General features: G+C 43.1%; 1 protein-coding gene across 6 annotated transcripts in view; it reads right to left on the reverse strand.

Annotated features, from left to right (window-relative positions):
• sash1a (SAM and SH3 domain containing 1a) overlaps positions 1 to 15,978 on the reverse strand; it is a 141,748-nt gene extending 125,770 nt beyond the window's left edge. For 2 of the 6 annotated variants that reach the window (XM_029496942.1, XM_029496943.1), the window contains exon 1: positions 14,822 to 15,974. In XM_029496942.1, the coding sequence (XP_029352802.1) occupies positions 14,822 to 15,325 (504 nt within the window). In that variant the 5' untranslated portion in view covers positions 15,326 to 15,974. Of the gene's footprint in view, positions 1 to 14,821 lie in introns of all 6 variants that reach the window. The other 4 variants (XM_029496939.1, XM_029496941.1, XM_029496940.1 and 1 more) reach the window with 4 other exon arrangements.
• Positions 15,979 to 18,163: the final 2,185 nt, after the last annotated feature.

Raw genomic sequence — 18,163 nt, forward strand, 5'->3', positions numbered from 1 at the left:
ACACTGAAATTACAATGAGGCAACTGTTTCAAAGTAAATAAACGGAAATGAAACAAACAAACAAAAAAAGAAAATACGCAGATTTGTATCGATTTAAATGATGCTCCAGAAACAAAGTAATATGTCTGGAGATGAGACTACACTGCTTAAACTCTGGTTTCTCTCATTGTGACGCACATTGTATTTGGTAATTCAGGTAAAACTTATGTGTGTGGTTTTCATTTGAAAAGGAAGTCAGAAAGTAGGCTTGACCACTGACCACACTGCAGCCATGTCAGACTGATGTGCAGGTTTTGCTGGCATACAGTATGACAACACAAAAGTTGCTGCCATTATGGCATTGATTACAAGCAATGACCTTTTTTGTAAGCGCTGAGCTGTCCTGGCATATTTAATATTTAGATATTATTTATCCAAAAGTCTAAAGAACATTTTTCAGGGTGTGCCACACGTGCCTTGAGTGTCCATGATCCAACTCTGGATTGCATACACATAATGAAGTCACACTTTCACTAGTGATGTCCCGGTGTGCTCGAACAGAAATCATAAGGTATGAAAACCATTCCCTCTGCACTCCCACTCTGTTCCCTTCGCTCTGGCAAACCAGCACATTAACGATAACTTCCTGAGTGGAAATGAGGATTCAGAATGCTTTGGGCCAAAGCGGCCCTCTTCACGCTGCACAAGCCACGCTTCCTCTTGAGCTGGAGCCTTTTCCACCTCTGTGGAGACCAGAAGAATGATTTCACTCCACCTCTGACCTTCAGTAGGGGGATACGTGACATGCACTTAGGAGCATATTAGCAGCTGAGAGCCTGCGGGCCATGCCAGGGTTCGCCTGAGTCAGGGTATTCCTACAGGACATGCCTGAGTCCACCCCTTCAGGATTGAATGACCAAGGGTCTTCATCTACAGTTATGCATTTCTCCAAGGGGTTGGTATTTAACAGACAAGCGTTTAGGGGCAGGGGCTTATAGAACATATTAGTGCAATGCTGCCACACACTCAATCACTCACTCCTTAAATACTGGTGACCTAATTCTCAACTTTGGCGTGTACGCTGGCTTTCCAGCATCCTGAGGTGTGACATACAAGATGGAAAGCAAATGAGGCCATTATGGGAATAATAGCAGTGGGCCCAAGTCACCAGCTGGCTGTCAATAAATGATACAGAGAAAGCCTTGACCAAGCAGCAGGACCTTGAACTCCGTCATTATGATTTCTGCAGCAGGCATGTCAGGGATGCCTGTCACTGGATGTATTGTCGACGGGATCACAGGAGCCCACGCCACCTAAAACCCTCTGCAGTGTGCCCACATGTTTCCTTGGTAACCCGTTAGAGCCAAAGAAAGAGAGAAAAGCAAAATACACCTCCACATCTTGGAAAAAAAATGAGTGATGCCAGACTTGACATCCCATTATGAGCTGCCGGTGAATGGGGTCCAGTGGGGGGCTTGACTCGGGGCTGTAGGAACTGTCAATATAAATACTCAGGCTTCATGCTGGTCACAGGGGACAAGCAGATATGAAGAGGCTCATCAGCACCAAATACTGTATTGGTATACAGTGTAGGTTCAGTATGATAAAAGGTCGGGGGGGGCGGGTTTCTATCCACCGCCCGCCCCTCAACATACACACAAGCTCAAGTCAGGGCCTGAACGAAGAGCTTAGCCACACTCCTGTTTGTGTTTTAATTCCCAGGTCTGTCTCCATCTCCCTGGGAGAGGGGGCAGACTGCTGACTTGACAGGAATCGTCCTTGGCAAAAGTCCACATGGCCTTTAATCAACCACTGGCCTGCAGAGGCAAGGACAGGTTGAGGTGCTGAGCATGGCCGGTATTTTAACACCGATGGGGATGCGCTGTATTACCAAGTGAATTCTATTTAGTCAATAAGTCATATTTTGTTCAGGAAACAGGCATCAAACGTCCATTTTTTTCCCTCCTGAAATGATAATTTTTCATCATCTGAGGTAAATGAGGCAATAATGTAATCTCATTCTGTTTATCTCTCTGCAAAACCCTGGCAGACTTGAAAACACACATCTTGCTGCACTCTTCTCTTCAGACTCTTACTGACAAGCCCCGAGCCTTGCAGACACTGATTTGATTATGTAAGATGAATTCAGGGACCCTTGTGGCCTAGTGGGATACTAACTGAGATGCATGTCTGCTTTCTCACGGGGCAGTTGTCGTGATGTGCATCCAGTCCAGGAATGACACAGAAGTGATGAGACAGCCATTACAAAGCAGCTAAAACAAAATCGTGCCGCTTCCTCTGTGGGAAGGGAGTGTTGTATTCAGGTGGGATATTCATTAAACTTCCCAACGCAAGCTGAATTTTTGATAAACGGGAAGCATTCATCTTCGTTTGTCTAACATGGTAACATTTTATAAGCTCCTGCTCTAACCAAAAGGGGTTTCTTTCAAGAAATATCTCCTGGTTTACATTTATAAGATTTTAAAGAACAGTTATTTACTTCACAAAGACTTATCTTGTTTAATATTATTTCAGGTGACCGTTGGTGATATTAAAAGTGTGTTGTGTTCATAGTGTTGGAACTTTGTCTATTATGTTCGTGTTGTTGTACAGTGTCATCTCAACTGCCTTCAGCTGCTTGGCTTTTAGACCGGTGGTAATAATGAGCTAAGTACAGCTACTGAGGTGCTGCAGTACCTTTTGCTCTTCCATCTACATTTTTTATGCATATACAGTGGATGAATATACTCATTCCTGTAACACCATTTACCTGAAAGGGAAACTGTTGGTGCGCAGCCTAATGCACTGTGTTGCATTTCATAGCACTTCCAAAATGGCTTGGCAAAGCATTCAAGGATATAAAAAAGGCATTTGTCCTTCGTAAGTGTGGCTCCATTGTGTTGCGTTTTAACAAGAATTGATGCTGCTTGACTTCCTACACTGTTTAAATACCATTTATAAGTACACGATCATTTTTCCACTTACCTCAGCTAATGTCTTAATGTAAGGTGGGGTTGGGTACTTTTCATACAGCACTAACCATAATATAAATACAAAAATACACCAAAAAAACAACAACTATTATACCTACTTTTTTTTTTTTTTTTTTTTTAAATACACTTCATTACCTAAAGCTTCTGCAGACTCTGCTGGCGCTGAACTGCAGTGACAACCATGACTTAACATAAAAAGAAAGGAGCAGCAAGTAGGGAAAAAAGTGCTGATGGAACTTTAATTGAGTTTTAGCAGTAAGGCACACATCCTGCAAACTACCACTTAAAAAACAACTACAACTACTATTACACAGAGTCAAGCAGTGTGGGGAAATCTCTAAAGCCGCTGCCTCTGTTTGTATACAGCATCACTTGTGTGACTGGCATAGACATAATGCCATTTACAACAAAAACCTCTAGAGCCTCTTTTGTGAAGATGGTTCATCATCATCAATATCCTGATTAAGATTACAGGGGAAGCCTTGTGCTAATCAACAATGAGAACACTTGAGCTTCGTTTTCTCTGTTGTGATTTTTGCAAGGTAATGATCAGGGAAACGACAAGAGGCTTTGATTTCAAGACAAACATATTTAAGAAATAAGATGGTGTGTCTGCCCTACATTTATCTGCTGAATAGAAGGGACTAGACTCCTTTGTTCTGAGAAAATATACAACTAATGGCAAGAAAAGAAAGGAAATGATACCGTGTTGGTGTGTGTTTCTGCACCAGGATATTACAAAGAGGAACAAACAAAAGAAAAGAATAACAACAATATATTTACAGGCATGTCTTACTTTGTCCGTCACGATATCATTTCCGCACAAAGCTCAAACCAGACTCTCTAAGCAAAGTGTACAATGTGAATGGCCACTTTACATAACAATTGATATAAGCCTAGCTGTGGGATTCCTGCATGACAATCGAGACAAGCTCCACACAATCGCTGCCCTGAACTTTTACTGCTGCACTGTAGTCTACTTCCCAAACGAATTTCAGTATGGATGTGAGAGGAGTCAGTGAAGACCTGGTGTCATTTCCAGGAAAATATCGCAATTGTAATTGAGCTGTTTGTTCCATCTCAGTTTCGTGAGGAATGAAGTGGCCAGCCGGTGCACATATCTGGGCATCTAGTGCAGTTTAAGGAATTTGGCTCTGACCTACAGAATGGCTGAAGCGGGGCCACTGCTCCCCTTGGGGGCGGGCGGGGAGGAGCTGAGGAGGGGTATGTGGAGTTACTAGCACTGCACTGTTCAATTAATGGGAACAGACAGGGATCAGAGCAGCAGGGTCCGCTGGAAGGAGAAGCCCAGGCCTGCAGTCCATTGTTCTGGTCTGACAGTGTATTCTCATCCGAAGGCCCATAGCAAAGACAGATATTACAATACAGTCGGCCTGAGAGACGCTCAATGCCAAGCGTTCTGATGCTATCCTGTTATTGCCGTGCATTTCCTTGGTAGAAACTCAACCCATCACGCGGAGATTTGAAATGAGCAGGATAAAGGCCAAACGAGAGATGAACATAATCCTAAACTGTACTACTTTCCTCCTCCGTAAAAAGGTTTTTAATCAGGCGATGCATCTTCAAATTCATGTAACTCATTCAATTATCATGCTGCAGTTTACCGTCTCACCACGGAGGAACACTCACTCCATCTTCTAAACTTAACAGGAATCTTTAAATAGTTTATGAATTGACTCATGATCTAATGGTTCCTGTATTAATTATTCAAATCTTTGATTCATTGGAGCATACGTAATGAGCGTAATTTCTTCACACACAGGGCTGCAAACACTACCACTGGAAACTGGTTATTATAAATATATAATAGATATAGGTGTGACAGTGGTGGCGCATCCTTAAAAAGGATCATTATTTATGACTTTAGTGACAGTCTGAAGATTTGCATCACATATTCTGTCAATCAGCCTCTCTATCCATCGTCTAGTTTTTATGCCTGTCAAAAAACTACCCGTTTGTCTACCTGTCTGACTGACTGCCTGTCTTTATCCCCCTCCATCTGTTGGTTTGACAGCTCTGCCAGTCTATTTGTATTTCAGCCTGTCTGCCCTGTCTATGAATAAGTGAGAATGAAGTGAAACTGGGTGAGGATGTTTGGCGGAGCAGAGAAAATTCCTGATGCATGACCCCTGTGCACTGGCTTGGACGGCGAGCTGTCAGTCGGCCAGTTCATTGTTTGGCTTGTGTGCGCGACACTAGATTGGTACTGTGTGGATTCATAGTGAGGAGGTGATTTACTGGATTAGCGACACTTCCCGTGCCACCAAAGGCCGTGACCACTGCATATTAGGGGCAGATTATCAGTCCGCTGTTAGTATGCAGGGGACTCTGGCCGCAGAGCCAACAAGATCCATTTTAAAGAACCACAAGGAAGATTGTTCTAAACTACGGTCTCTGCTTTCTAAAACGTTCCCATGATATTAACTACAGTAATCACAGTCATAATGAGCTTCTATTGTAATATTTCCTTAAAGCCTGGCATGTAGAAATAAATATGGATTTAGCTTGATCCTCTTTAAACAAAGCTGAGAATTAGAAATCTGTCAATTGACTGGTTACATAAACTGGTCCCTTTCAGCTACAGTCACGCCAGGCCAGTTGTGATGAAGACAAGCATTCAGATGGCCGTGTTTACCAATCTGACCAAATTTAATTAAGGCAAGCTTTCTGATGATTTTGTTCACACATTCTACTCAAGCCAATGCTTCATTTGATTGAGTAACACGAACCAGGAGACTAAACTGAGGTTGCAATGATCCAAGATCATCGGACAGTGTTGCCAAACCTTCGAGGCAAACCAGTCGTGAAGAAAAAAAAAAAAAAAGAGGCAGTGGAATGGGAGAGAAGACTATACGTTTCCAGGGTTTTCTGGGAGACTTTCCTTTAGAAGGAATTCTCTGGGGCTATTAAAGTAAACAGGAGCTGGTTTGGCACAGCAGTGACTGTAAGATATGCTGACATGAAAATTGTGGTTTTTCAGTTCACCCACAGTAGATGATGCTTTACCAAGAGAGCACATCTCAGATATTACTAAGCGCGAGTAATATCTGACCTTAGATGGCTATACGAGTATCCCCCCAAAAACACAAAATTATCCAGAAAAATGTGTAACAATATCCAAAGGGAAACATGCTCAATGAAACACTCACAGCATATTGTTTATCATGTACACATCCATTTTTCTTCAATTTGCTCCCATTGTGTTATTTTGTGGCCCAAACCTATTTAAACAGGTGATCGCACAGCTGACCAGCGAGTTTACTCACACAAACTCTTGGTTTGTACAAAATAAATAACCATGTCTTGTGTAAACTCACAATTGGTAAATCGATGACCCATGTTTTGCAGGTTTAACCCAAAACAAACCCAAACTTCCTTTCTCCTCCTTACAAAAGCTGCAGGATTCAAACACCAATTGAAGTTTTAATGATGAGGGATTCAGATTTGAAGCACATCACTGAGTTTTGGGGAAGCCTTAGCTGTCACAAGTGTTCAATTTTAATCACTTTCTACACTGCATGAAGTATTATAGAAAGTGATTAAAATTTCATGAGGAGAACAATTAACTCCAACATGAGCGGAGGTCAGAAAGCAGCAATTAAAGAGATGAACTCTAGCCTACCATACTGAGCGTGTCTGGAGTGATCCACTAATGATGAATGTGAACACCTGACAGCAGCCCACTTGGACAGAAATACAAGAGGCTCTCTTACAGAAAATCCAATAAGCAAAATTACACTTCTGTTTACACATTGTTTTTGTTGCCTTCCTTTCTATCTGTGCACTGTGCTTTGAGAACATCGACTATTTAATTGTTTTCTTCTCACTGTACAATGACAATAAAGTCTATTTTATCCTAAAACAATTATACCTGTTCAATCTTGAATGAATTCCATCAATTGTTTTTATACATTTGTCTTCTCCTGTTTTGTATGTGCTCTGGCAATGTGATCTAAAATATAATTACGTAATTTGCAGGTATAAATATACATAACATTATTTTAGATCATCATGGTAGTGAGAAGCTTTCTTAACTCACTTTTTTCCCCTTTTCTTGTTTTTCTTTTTTCTTTTTTTTTTTTTAAACCACCACATGCTCCTAACAGTCAGTTAGCAGACTAAACTCATTTAGTGCTTATGCTTGTAGGGCAATACATGCACAGAACACACACATGCAACTTACCACAAAGATTAACATTTGTGTTGGAATGTGTTGGAACTCATAAATGTTTTGTAAATGCATACTTGCAAAACACTGCAGATTTTTTTTTTTTTAGTTGATGTGCAATCCACAGTTCTTCTGTGAGTGATTGTGTGGGCGTGCTTGAGGAATGTAGTAACTGCCAGGTAATAAGGGTTCAGATTCAGGTATGTAGAGCCGAAGGGAAGCCAGAGCAAGAGACAGACAGACAGACACTCAGTGGGTTTAGTATGGCTTAATCCCCTGCCAGGCACAGCCACTACAAAAGCACTCAGGTAGGGACATATCGACACTGGTGTGGTCTCCATGATCAAAGCTTTCAGCCCTGCCCTCATGCCTTGGAAATGGACCAATTAGGGATAAGGGGAGGGGGGGGGGGGCGGGGGGGCTGAGAGGTGGTTGTGTTGCGTTCCACCTAGCTGGCAGCGGCTTCAGACAAGGTAATTATACACACTCTGCCTCTGTCTCTCTAACACTTATACTCACTGCTATCATGGCTCACTCATCTCTCTACACCCCTGCATTATATCCCTTAAACACAGTCCAAGATTATATGGCCTGACATGAGCCAAACTGTAGCTACATGCAGGACAATTAAGCTCTGTGGAAGCCTCCAAAACTGCTAAATGCCTCAAGAAATCATCCGCTAAGTTGCAACCAGTCTCCTCCCTCATCATTCTGATTTATGGAGCTTGCCTGTGCCCAATGCTTTGCAGGAAACACCGTCATTGTTCATTTTCAACAGCATCTTCGTAGGAAAGAGGTTAATTTTACCCAGTTGGGGACATGGAAGCAGGGCATTGTGAAAAATGACTAGAATGTGCTTTGTCATGTTTTTAACACACACACACACACACAAAAACATGACACTTTGGTTGTTGGGATGGCTGGGCATTTGGCGAATAGAAAATGTGACATTAAGCAATTATGAAAATGAGCATTAGTTGCAGCCCTGCAGGTGACATTTGACCTACTAGAACTGGTTGATAAAATATTCCCTGACTTTCACTGATTATTTTTGCTCTGAACAATGAATTTTTTGCAGTTTGCAGGAATTACGCCATCTAAGAGAGCTGCTTGACCATAATAATATTTAACCTCCACAGAGGACATGTACAACTAACAGAATTATATTATGCAATAATTCCAAACCGACATCTGCCATTTAAAACAGCAGAGACAAAATGTGAGAAAACCAGGAAAACACATGGTTATTCTTGTCTCCATGGCAACTTTTAACAAGGTTGGTTAAGTGTGTGTGTGTGTGTGAGTGTGAGAGACCTCCTGGCTAGCAGATGTGTGTGAGTCAACAGTAATTAGCTTTCTTGAACTGTAGGTCACACATGACCACCTACAGCAGCACAGCACAGCCCATCCATGAGATGAGTGGCAGCTTGCATACAGCGCCTGTGCAGAGTACAAAAATGTACGGTCGTATATTTCTTGCTAATTGTTTCTTTTTTTAGATGAGGAAATTTAATGATCCCCTCCAGAGTAATCACTGTGAATGTAGCCATAACTGTGTTTGACAGAGATGTACAAAGAGAGAGAAAACATGTGTGGATGTGTTGATTTGTAAGAGTGTTTGCAATCTGGATCTTGACACAGACAGATGCTCAGGCCTGCTCTCTTGTCACTCTCCATCCTGTTGGGGCACTTGATAGCTTCATTTTCCTCCCATCTCCACTGTTCAACAAGGACCAAAAGGTCATTTATTGTGAACGTGTACTGTGACTGTTACTGGGATTTCATCTCTTTGTCTTTACATAGCTTTTCTGGACAGAAGTAAGCTGCAGTATGCTGTTTTCGTGGCAGTTTAGGCAGTCCAGTGCGAAAGGTGTAAAAAGCAAACATGTTTACAGCTGTAACAGAGCATCCGGTTTCTCTGTTTGCTATTGCTTACAGGGAATCTGCTCTCTGTGCAGTGAAGTAGCCTCGCATTTAAGGACTTTAATTCAGGAATACTGAGGGGATTTTTAGACATGTGAAGCATAATGAATGTGTAACTACTACGAAAATCCCTACTTATGGGTTTTCTGTGAGACCATGTTTTCCCCTTAAAGCTGAAAACTCGAACTAAATACACTGAAAGCTAAGAACAAAAGTGACTATAACAACATCCCTATTGAATCACTAAGATGGTAAACTAGATATACATATTGATAACGCAGCCTATGGTACTATACGGCCATGCAGACAGGCTGTCTGGAAGCTGAGAAGCCCTGGACCAGAATAGCTCTGATAATGTATCTGTCTTGAACGTGTGTCATCAGGACCTGTTCCCTTGCACACTGTGGAAAATATAATGGCTCTGCGACCTCCTTGGCCAGCTTTATTTAAAGCTGTTGCCATGACTGCATACGTTTAAGTGACATACATACTGTAACTCACATATGTTATTCAAATATAATATATCTCCAAAGGCTGGAGGAACTGACATACATACTGCCACAGGCATAAATTAAATTTTTCAACATTAACTAACCATCTAAATGTTGAGATTATCATGGACCACTTAATAAATGGTGAGTAAGCTCAGTGGAGTTTCGTTGAATTGTAATTTGGAGCTCTGTGAAATGTCATCTTTCTAAGAAAGTTTTCATGTCCAGGGAATAAAAGCAGCTCAAACGCTAGTTGATCATGTGAGAAACAGCACAGTAGGAGTGAGCCTTCTCGCTGCTTCCTGCAGAAACGAGAAGGCCAGCTGCAAACACAGCATAAATGCTACTTTCCCACATTTGCACGTGCTCCCTGGGGAATGGTGGTCAAGTCTTTCTGATGGAAGGACAGAGAAAGTCCCAGACTTGGTACAAAAAGCAGAAAACCATCCAGTGAATGGATATCTCTTTGCAGTGACAGCATTCAGACAGAAAATGTGTAATGGGGCTCCTTGTGCCGTTAATGTTTTTGGACATACAGGAGCAAAGCTCGGCAAGCTGTCTCATGAACTCGGCCCTCTATTACATTTTCAACAGATGGGAAAGTGATGCACCGCAGACAATAAGTCATGTATGTAAGGTAAATTTAACGTCGTAAGATCCATCACCCACTGAGAACCATGAGGGTGTGCAGTCCATTTCATTATGTGGGCTGAGCTCACCATTAAAGTTTCGGGATTCAGTCAGCAGGTCAAAAGCTGTGGGGGTCGAAGGTCACTGTGATAGCTATCAGTCCTCACCACTCCCAGCTGCTCTCGAATGAACCAAATAGTGGCGCTTGTGGTTTATGTCCAACAAAGACAATTTGAAAAAGGTCAACCGACTGTTTAGAGGAGAAACACTGAGTGTATATTTGACTTCTTCCATTAGATTGGAAGGCGATTTATCAGTTTTTTAGTGCTCCATACAAGCCTGTATTTTTAAAACCTAAACAGCCGCTCACTTTACTAATTGACTTTCTCCATCCTCTCAGGACAATAGAGCTGGTCCTTGGCTTCTTTATGACTTCCCCTTTATGAGTCCTTTAAAGAACCCTTAATAAAGACTAAGCAAACAGAGCGTTGGGCTGAATGCAGGGAAATCTCTGTTGTCAAAGGTTCTGTCAGGCAGAATGCCAGCCCTATAGCACTGAACAAAATGAAGAGGATAGGCAGAAAAAAAGATATTGGCTAAATGAAAAGCTCATGAATAGTGTTCACTGCAGGGCTCCACTAAGGCAGAGAAAAAGCTCTTTGTTGAGGAAAAACGGGCATGTAATAAGTTGATAAGAGTTTTCGGTGACCGTATTTTTCATTTTACACCAATAAAAGCTAAATCTCAATATCATGTAATGGAAATTAAGTAGGACAGCAGCTTGACTGGGAAACTGTTTCACTGTGTTTTAACTTGGCCCTGTGGATGTATAGATTTTGGCGGACACTGTGGTGGGAAGAAGTTTAATGGCTTTGATTCCAAAACAGATTTTTTTCTTTCTTTTTTTAAAAGCATACAACTGGTCAAATTATTTTCACACAGAGTCTTGGCAGTCATCCAGTCAAGCCTGTGGGCTTCAAACATCACAGTGAGCCAGCACAGGGTCATCTAAAACGAAAACCTAATTTCCTTCTAGGCCAAAGTGCTGGGATATTAATCAAGATAAGAGGAGGGAAAGAGGAAGTGAAATGTGCACTTAGTATGTAAGGTGGTGAACTTCCTCTTCTTAGCTGGGAGGAAGTCAATGACACACATGTGAAAGAATAGACACCTCTTGATGTCCGCTGCATAGCTTACATTCTTCAGACCAGTTAAGCTTTCCCACCCTCTGCATTTGATCAGCTGTTCTGTGGAGGTCAAAGCTAAAAACTTTCCTCCACCTCCATACTCAATGTGACCATCTATTTAAATCCCTTTCTCTCTGCACATGGCACCCAGGTTTTTAAAATCACCCACCCATCGGCACAATGCTGGACACTTGCCTCAGCAGCTCGTTTCAATGGACGGAAATTGGGAATGCAAAACAGACCAGTAGTGAAAGGACATGAGGCTCCATCAGCTTCCATACAAACAATGGAGAATCTCCCAGTGTTTAGATTCTACTTCCTCCTGACTCACAGCAGTAACAATGAGGCTCTATTATGACTGACTGTCTGCTGTTTCCAGCTCTGGATGAAACTAGGATGAAAACATGCCTTCAAATTATTTGGTGCTGAGCAGAATCAAAGAGTTATTTAAAGTTTAAAAAAAAAAAAAGAAACACTTTAAATCCCCAGATATCACTGTGGCAGAGAAGGTAATATGAAACAGCAGGAAAAACAGAATCGGACATGAAAATAGACTTAAAGTTATGTTGGCTCTGTGCGTTTTTCTGACAGTTACAAAACCCTTCAATTTCAGCTTCAACTTTAACTTTACTGTACCCACGGGGAGTTTTATCTCGCTGCAGTAAGAGATGCATAACAAGGCTCTTAAAAGCTGTTAAATCTTCAGTTGTCATCAGAGACACTCATTTGTCAACACACACACACACACACAGAAAAAAAAATCTTATGCAGTTCTGATCATATAATGTATATAAGTCACTTATTGTTCCACAGCATCCAATCACAACACAGAACCTCTCTGTTGTAAAGAGAAGCAGATGTACCAGCTGTGCATTTTACTGAATTGCCAAAAGCTTTTTTTATTATTGTATCAGAAATGTATGAGAGAGCTTCATGTAAAGCTATGACAGTAACTATGACTTCAGTGTGTTCAATAGGCAGACAGGAGGCACCAACTCATCTGCTTATATTGTTCCCTGAAGAGAGCTCTAGAAATGTGCAGCCCACAGCACAAGTGTTTGTTTACATCACAAGAAATAACGCTCTTCTCAGACAAGGGGTCTCCGCGGCTTTGGTAAGGACCGTGGGTATTTATCACACCCGGCAGAATCTTTTCAGTGAACTGTTTGACTACCGGTTGTCTCACAAGACGTTCAGCACGAGCTGGAGGATTTCTGAATATTTGTGCTCAAACTGCTTACATTTCTAGCAAAATGACAAATAACGGAGCCAAACCATTGACATAAAGATCAACAGAGGCCAGACAAACTTGGCTCCACAGAAGAACCCCTGCTACTGAGAGCACAGACAGCAGTTTAAATAAGGTATACAATGAACATCCCTTGAGAATGACATTGTGTGTCCTATAATTGCCCTGAGTCTGCTTCTCTGGTCTCAGCCTCCACTGAGGGTGACATCTCATATCAAGGGCGAAGAGAGGGGTGATATCTACAGACCAATCACCGCTCAGTTTGTCAAACCTCCATCAGCTGGACACAGCTCCCTCTCTTAACTCCTCACTCCTCCTGGGGAGAAAAGCACTGGGCTGGAGCCAATTCAAAACTACAGGGTTTTAAACACACACACGCGCACGCACACACACACACACACACACAAAGACAGAGAGAGAGAGAGAGAGAGAAAACAGAAAGACCTTGACCTGCTCATTCCCCCAACAAAGCCTCAATGCCAAAGCTTTGGCTCTAAATAAACAGCGTTCAAAGGGAAAGAGTTTAACACTCTGGAACCAACACTTTGTTTCAGCCCTGGTTTGACAGATAATCCCTCACAAATCCAAAATCTCTGTGGGATTTTCAGTCAGCCAAAGTGGCAGAAATGTAGAGACGGACAAAGGGAGCTTAAAAAACATGCAAACTTTGGAATCAAAACCGATACGAGCACACCAGCTAATTTGGGATCAAGTTAGTATTGGATAGGGCATATGGCAGCAACGTTGGCTGCACAAAAATAAGAAAGAAAGTGACTATTGCACAGAAAGGTACGTCAGTGATCGTCATTCTGACTGTTTCCGTCATTGCATGTACACTAGATTTTCAGGTTTGGTGTGGTGTCAGAAAGCGAAACTAAAATGCTGTTACAGACACACCCTTAATATGACTATGCACACAGATACAATCCAACGGACACATTGGTTGTAGTCTGGATGTACTTTCATTCCACCCCATCCATTTAGTAATAGACTTAAATATATAACCATAGATCCTCAAAGCACACGAATGACTTCATTCATCTGGCTCACCCAGACACTGAAGTGGCACTAATCTGCAGGCTCTTGACCGGCTGAATAAAGTGCCCAAGTTACTGACGACCACAAAAAAAAAAAAATAAAAAAATTCTCCGGGAAACCAAGAGACTTAGGACATGAGAGAATTTCCAACTAAATCATTTCTTGGGATAGAAAATCACCTAGAAAAATAAATACCACTGAGTTAGGAAACTAGGCTTCCAAACCACCTGTACATGCTGCCATTATAGATAAGGACTGGTTTTGACATTTATGCTGACCAGCTGACAGTTGCTAGAGACTGTTATTACTGAAAGTTGCACGTAAAATTTCAGGTTTAGTTTTCAGTCGAAAAACAAAACAGTTATTTTTGCAGGTCTCCAGCAATAAAACATCAGACACAACCTCGGCCTCCTAAATGGCCTGCAGACACACACCATTCAAAGCCTCCCCTGTATGTACGCGTTTGTTCGGCAGAGCCCTCTCAGCTGGTGAGGCATATGATTCAGACACTTCTGTGGAAAGGTCACTGTCAGTCCTGTGAAAACAAGGGGGCTCTCTCAGTCTGGCTCCTCACAGGGCTGTAACAGCCTACCCAGCTGGTCCCTCTTCATTTACTGCCCCTGCAATCAACAGCCCGTGGCTCGCTCATGACAAAGAGCCAGGGCTTATGCACTCATGGGCCTGGCAGATCCACCCACAACGAACGCTGAGGGAAGTCACTGGACAGGTGAGGTCAGACTAGATTAATAATCACTGTGTAAATCATCTCCCCCTGCAGGAAATTACAGGCCGAGTAAAAGCTCCTCAGGATCTCCTCTCCGCTGTCTGCTTATTGATCTGCAGCAACTTCATTCCCATCATTCACACTGACAGCCACCACTCACACCTTTGGAAGGTGCTGCGGGGCTGAAAAGGCCGAGGCATCTGTGACCTACTGCCGAAAACCAAGTGGCACTTTCTTGCCCGATATGAAAAGTAGTCCACTTTAAAATAAGTGATTTATTTTACAATGCTGGCAGATGGAAGAATTTTGCAGTGGATTAGTATTAATCATGTTTGGCTGTGTGCAGAGTTTGTGATGCGTGGCTTGCAGCAGGTGATGGCAGGATCTGAGGATCCCGGTCTCTGCAGGTTCCCCTTACCTTATTAGAATAGGGCGGTTTGGCGAGGTTGATGCCATCTCTGATGAGTTTATCCCTGATCATGATCTTCAGCTTCAGTTTGGGATAAATCACCAGTTCCCTCCTGTTGCCCAGCGTCAGGTTCCTCTGTGCGCCCAGGTACCCACCGTTGCGCCCAAAGCGGTCACTGTTGGGTTCGGTCCAGGACTTGGATCCCCGCAGCTTTGACTCATACTGGTCCACCATGTGACTGGTATAAATCTCGGCTGCGGGTGGCATCGGCTCCAGGGTGAAGTAAAGTCCGCTGGCCGTCTCTTTGGCTTCCTCCTTCAGCCTTCTCACAGCGTCGTGGATCCTCTGCCTGTGGTGAGGGATGTAGACGCCGATGGCATCCAGGTCGGGGTCTCCGATTTGTTTGCAGACCTCCAGGTCGTCGTATCCATTATCCACGAAAGGCTCGACATACTGTGCGAGCTGGAGGGTCTTCAGCCACTCGTAGACGATGACAGGTCCGTTGCTTGTCATTTTGGCTCGTTGGGAAGAAGACACTGAACTCACGCTTACTTTCCCGTTCGGCGTTTCAAACGCATCATAAGGTCTTCACCAACAGTGTGTGTTTGCTCTCAGCATGAAAATAACTGGATGAACCAATCTTTGCGTCATCCATACACCAGGTTTGGTCAGCTTTCCAGCCTCCCAGCCCGCGGTGTTTAAGACAAAACAGAGAAGTGAATGCGTCCGTCCGACTCTCAACACCTGTCAATACTGACTTCAGTGTATCTGCCGACACCTTTCAAATCCCAAAGCGACTTACGGCCCGCAGTCACATCCAGAAACTGGGCTTTTTACAGATTTATGAAAAGGAACTGCTTCCAACTATTATCATTCAAACAGCAGCTCGGCTGGATCTCTCCTGTTACGCACGGCAGCCGCTGCGCCTTGCAGACCTCTCAACAGCTCGGGCTGCTTCCGTTTGCTCCTCTGCGTCGCCAAAACGGGTCTTCTTGGAGAAACCCATCCACAGCCCGGCACACAGGTTTCAGATGGACACCAAGTCCAGGAATGACGGCCACCTCGTTGTTCTGTGTCCAACAGCTCAGTCTAGCCGTCCGTCGCCCAGCTCTTTCAGCCGGCACATCACCAGACTGCAACTACAGCCAAGAGCCAACATGCTCAGTGCTGCTCCACCGTCCACGCCCCCCCCCCCCACCTAAAAAAAAAAACCTCACTACCTTTTTAAAAATAGTGATGCCAGTGCGCGTTTTTTTCAGCCCTCTCCCAACTTGTCACGCAGCCTCGGGGCATCCGGAGGGTCATCAGATTCCCACCGACTTGGTCAAAGTTGGTCCGAAACGATAGAGCACGTTAAAGCGGCCGAACAGAGCAGATGAATATTTCTGCTGCTGGAGTGTGTCACATTATTACTCCCCTACGACGTGATTTCGTCCACCCCCTATCTCTCTCTCTCTCTCTCTCTCTCTCTCTCTCTTTGCGTGTGTCTCTTACACACACTCAGTCATTCAGCATTTCCACAGTCTGCTTTCTGTGTGCGCAGGAGCTCCCTCTATGTGCTAACTGAGGAACTGAAGGTTTGGGGCTGATGTCATAGAAGAAACTTGGGTACCACTCATCCATCTATTGATCCATTATCTGTATGAACAGGACATTTCATGGCGTTCCTTTACCACACTGGAAGCAGGTGGCACCGCCAGATGCCATCATCAGTGTGAGACAAAAAAAAAAATAAAATAAAATAAAGAAAATACAAAAATAAAACTACAAGTAATGGAAGGGAGAGAAAGAAGGAAGAAGGGTCCACTCTGTCCAAACGGATGCCCAGCTGGCTGGTGCTGATGCATGCTTTACCAAATGTAAGCTGACAGCTTGTTAGGGGTCAGTTTGATGCAATCACCATCTGAGCCTTAAAGTGGAAGTGATTTGCCTCAGACCACTGACATGCAGCAGGGCTGGAGAGCAAACATCACCGGGCGAGGAGCGGGGAAGCATATCAAACAGTCTCCTTTTGGAGAGGCTGCAGCAGAAACGTGCCAAAAATGGCACGTCAAAATGTCAGTGGAAGAGCTGCATGCCAGTATGGCTCCTTCATCGGGTTCCCAGTCCGGTCCAAAGTTAGTTTATTAGTTGACATTTCCTGTGATTTACCTGTCGGCTGCTGTCAATGTAATTTCTCAGAAACACTATTGTCCCTCACCTTTGGTAAAGACTAGGGGGAAAATGTTTGACTGGCAGGTGGGACAAGAAGTTAAACCCGTTAAACCAGCGCAGACCAGAGCTTGGACTGGCATTAATATTAGAATCTAATGAATATTTATATAACTTAATAATCCAAAGTTAGTCCATATTTACATTGCACCCATGATTGTAGGTACAGCTGACATAGTCTTTCATGTGTTAATATTGTCGTATCATTGCTATGGTGACTTGAACACTGCTATTCCCAACATTATGCCAAAAGACATGTCATTAGATCAGTTACAGGAGCAAGGGATTATGGGAGGAGAGTGGCAGATGGCGCAGGGAGACTGGACTCAGATTGTAAAGTGGCAGTGCCAGGATTGTTGCGTTTCCACTTTGTTGCCCGAGGCCATAGTGAGTGAGCAGCAGGTGACAAGAGAAGGCAGAGGCAACCTCACACATATGTCCTGCAGGCTGGATGGAGATGTACATGATGGTCGCAGGCACTGGATGTGTCTGGGATCCTAACACTGTCGTCGTACCCCTTTAACTCTGGTCTTATAAAACATGGCATTCAGTGGTTTATCTGACAGACTAGCAGATTTACTAATGACTTCATCATGGCAGACAACAGTTTAGAGCAGTTACTAATTCCCAAAACAAAGCCATTTCTGATCTCTAAGTGAAGCTGTCTTCCTGTCTTCCACAGATTTTTCTTACTTTAGCTGAGCGATTTTGCGAAATCCTTGGTGTAATTATTCAGTAACCACAATGAAAAATGTGAAAAGTTAGTGAAAGGAAGGAAACCATTCAGATTTATCCTGTGACCACCACGTTGGGAACCATTTGACCAATATGTAAACTATCAAATGTCAGCAAAAAGGCCAAGTACCTCCACAAGGAAGCCAGAGTAAATTTTGTTCTAATAATATGGCAAAAATGGTATTTTCAATATTCAGCTGTTTTTTTTTTTTGTTTTGTTTTGTTTTTTCAGCCATAAAATATGAGCATAATAAGCAACCTACCAAACCAAACCAACGTTTGGTATTTTGGTGAAAGTACTTAAGTGAGTAAAAGGAATTTTCTTTGCTGAATTACAGTATTATTCAGCTTTTAGATGCAAGATGGATTTTTAATTGAGAAATGTGCTGTTGCACATTATGTACT

The sequence above is a fragment of the Echeneis naucrates genome, chromosome 24 (assembly GCF_900963305.1).
Source record: "Echeneis naucrates chromosome 24, fEcheNa1.1, whole genome shotgun sequence".
NCBI classification, from domain to species: Eukaryota; Metazoa; Chordata; class Actinopteri; order Carangiformes; family Echeneidae; genus Echeneis; species Echeneis naucrates.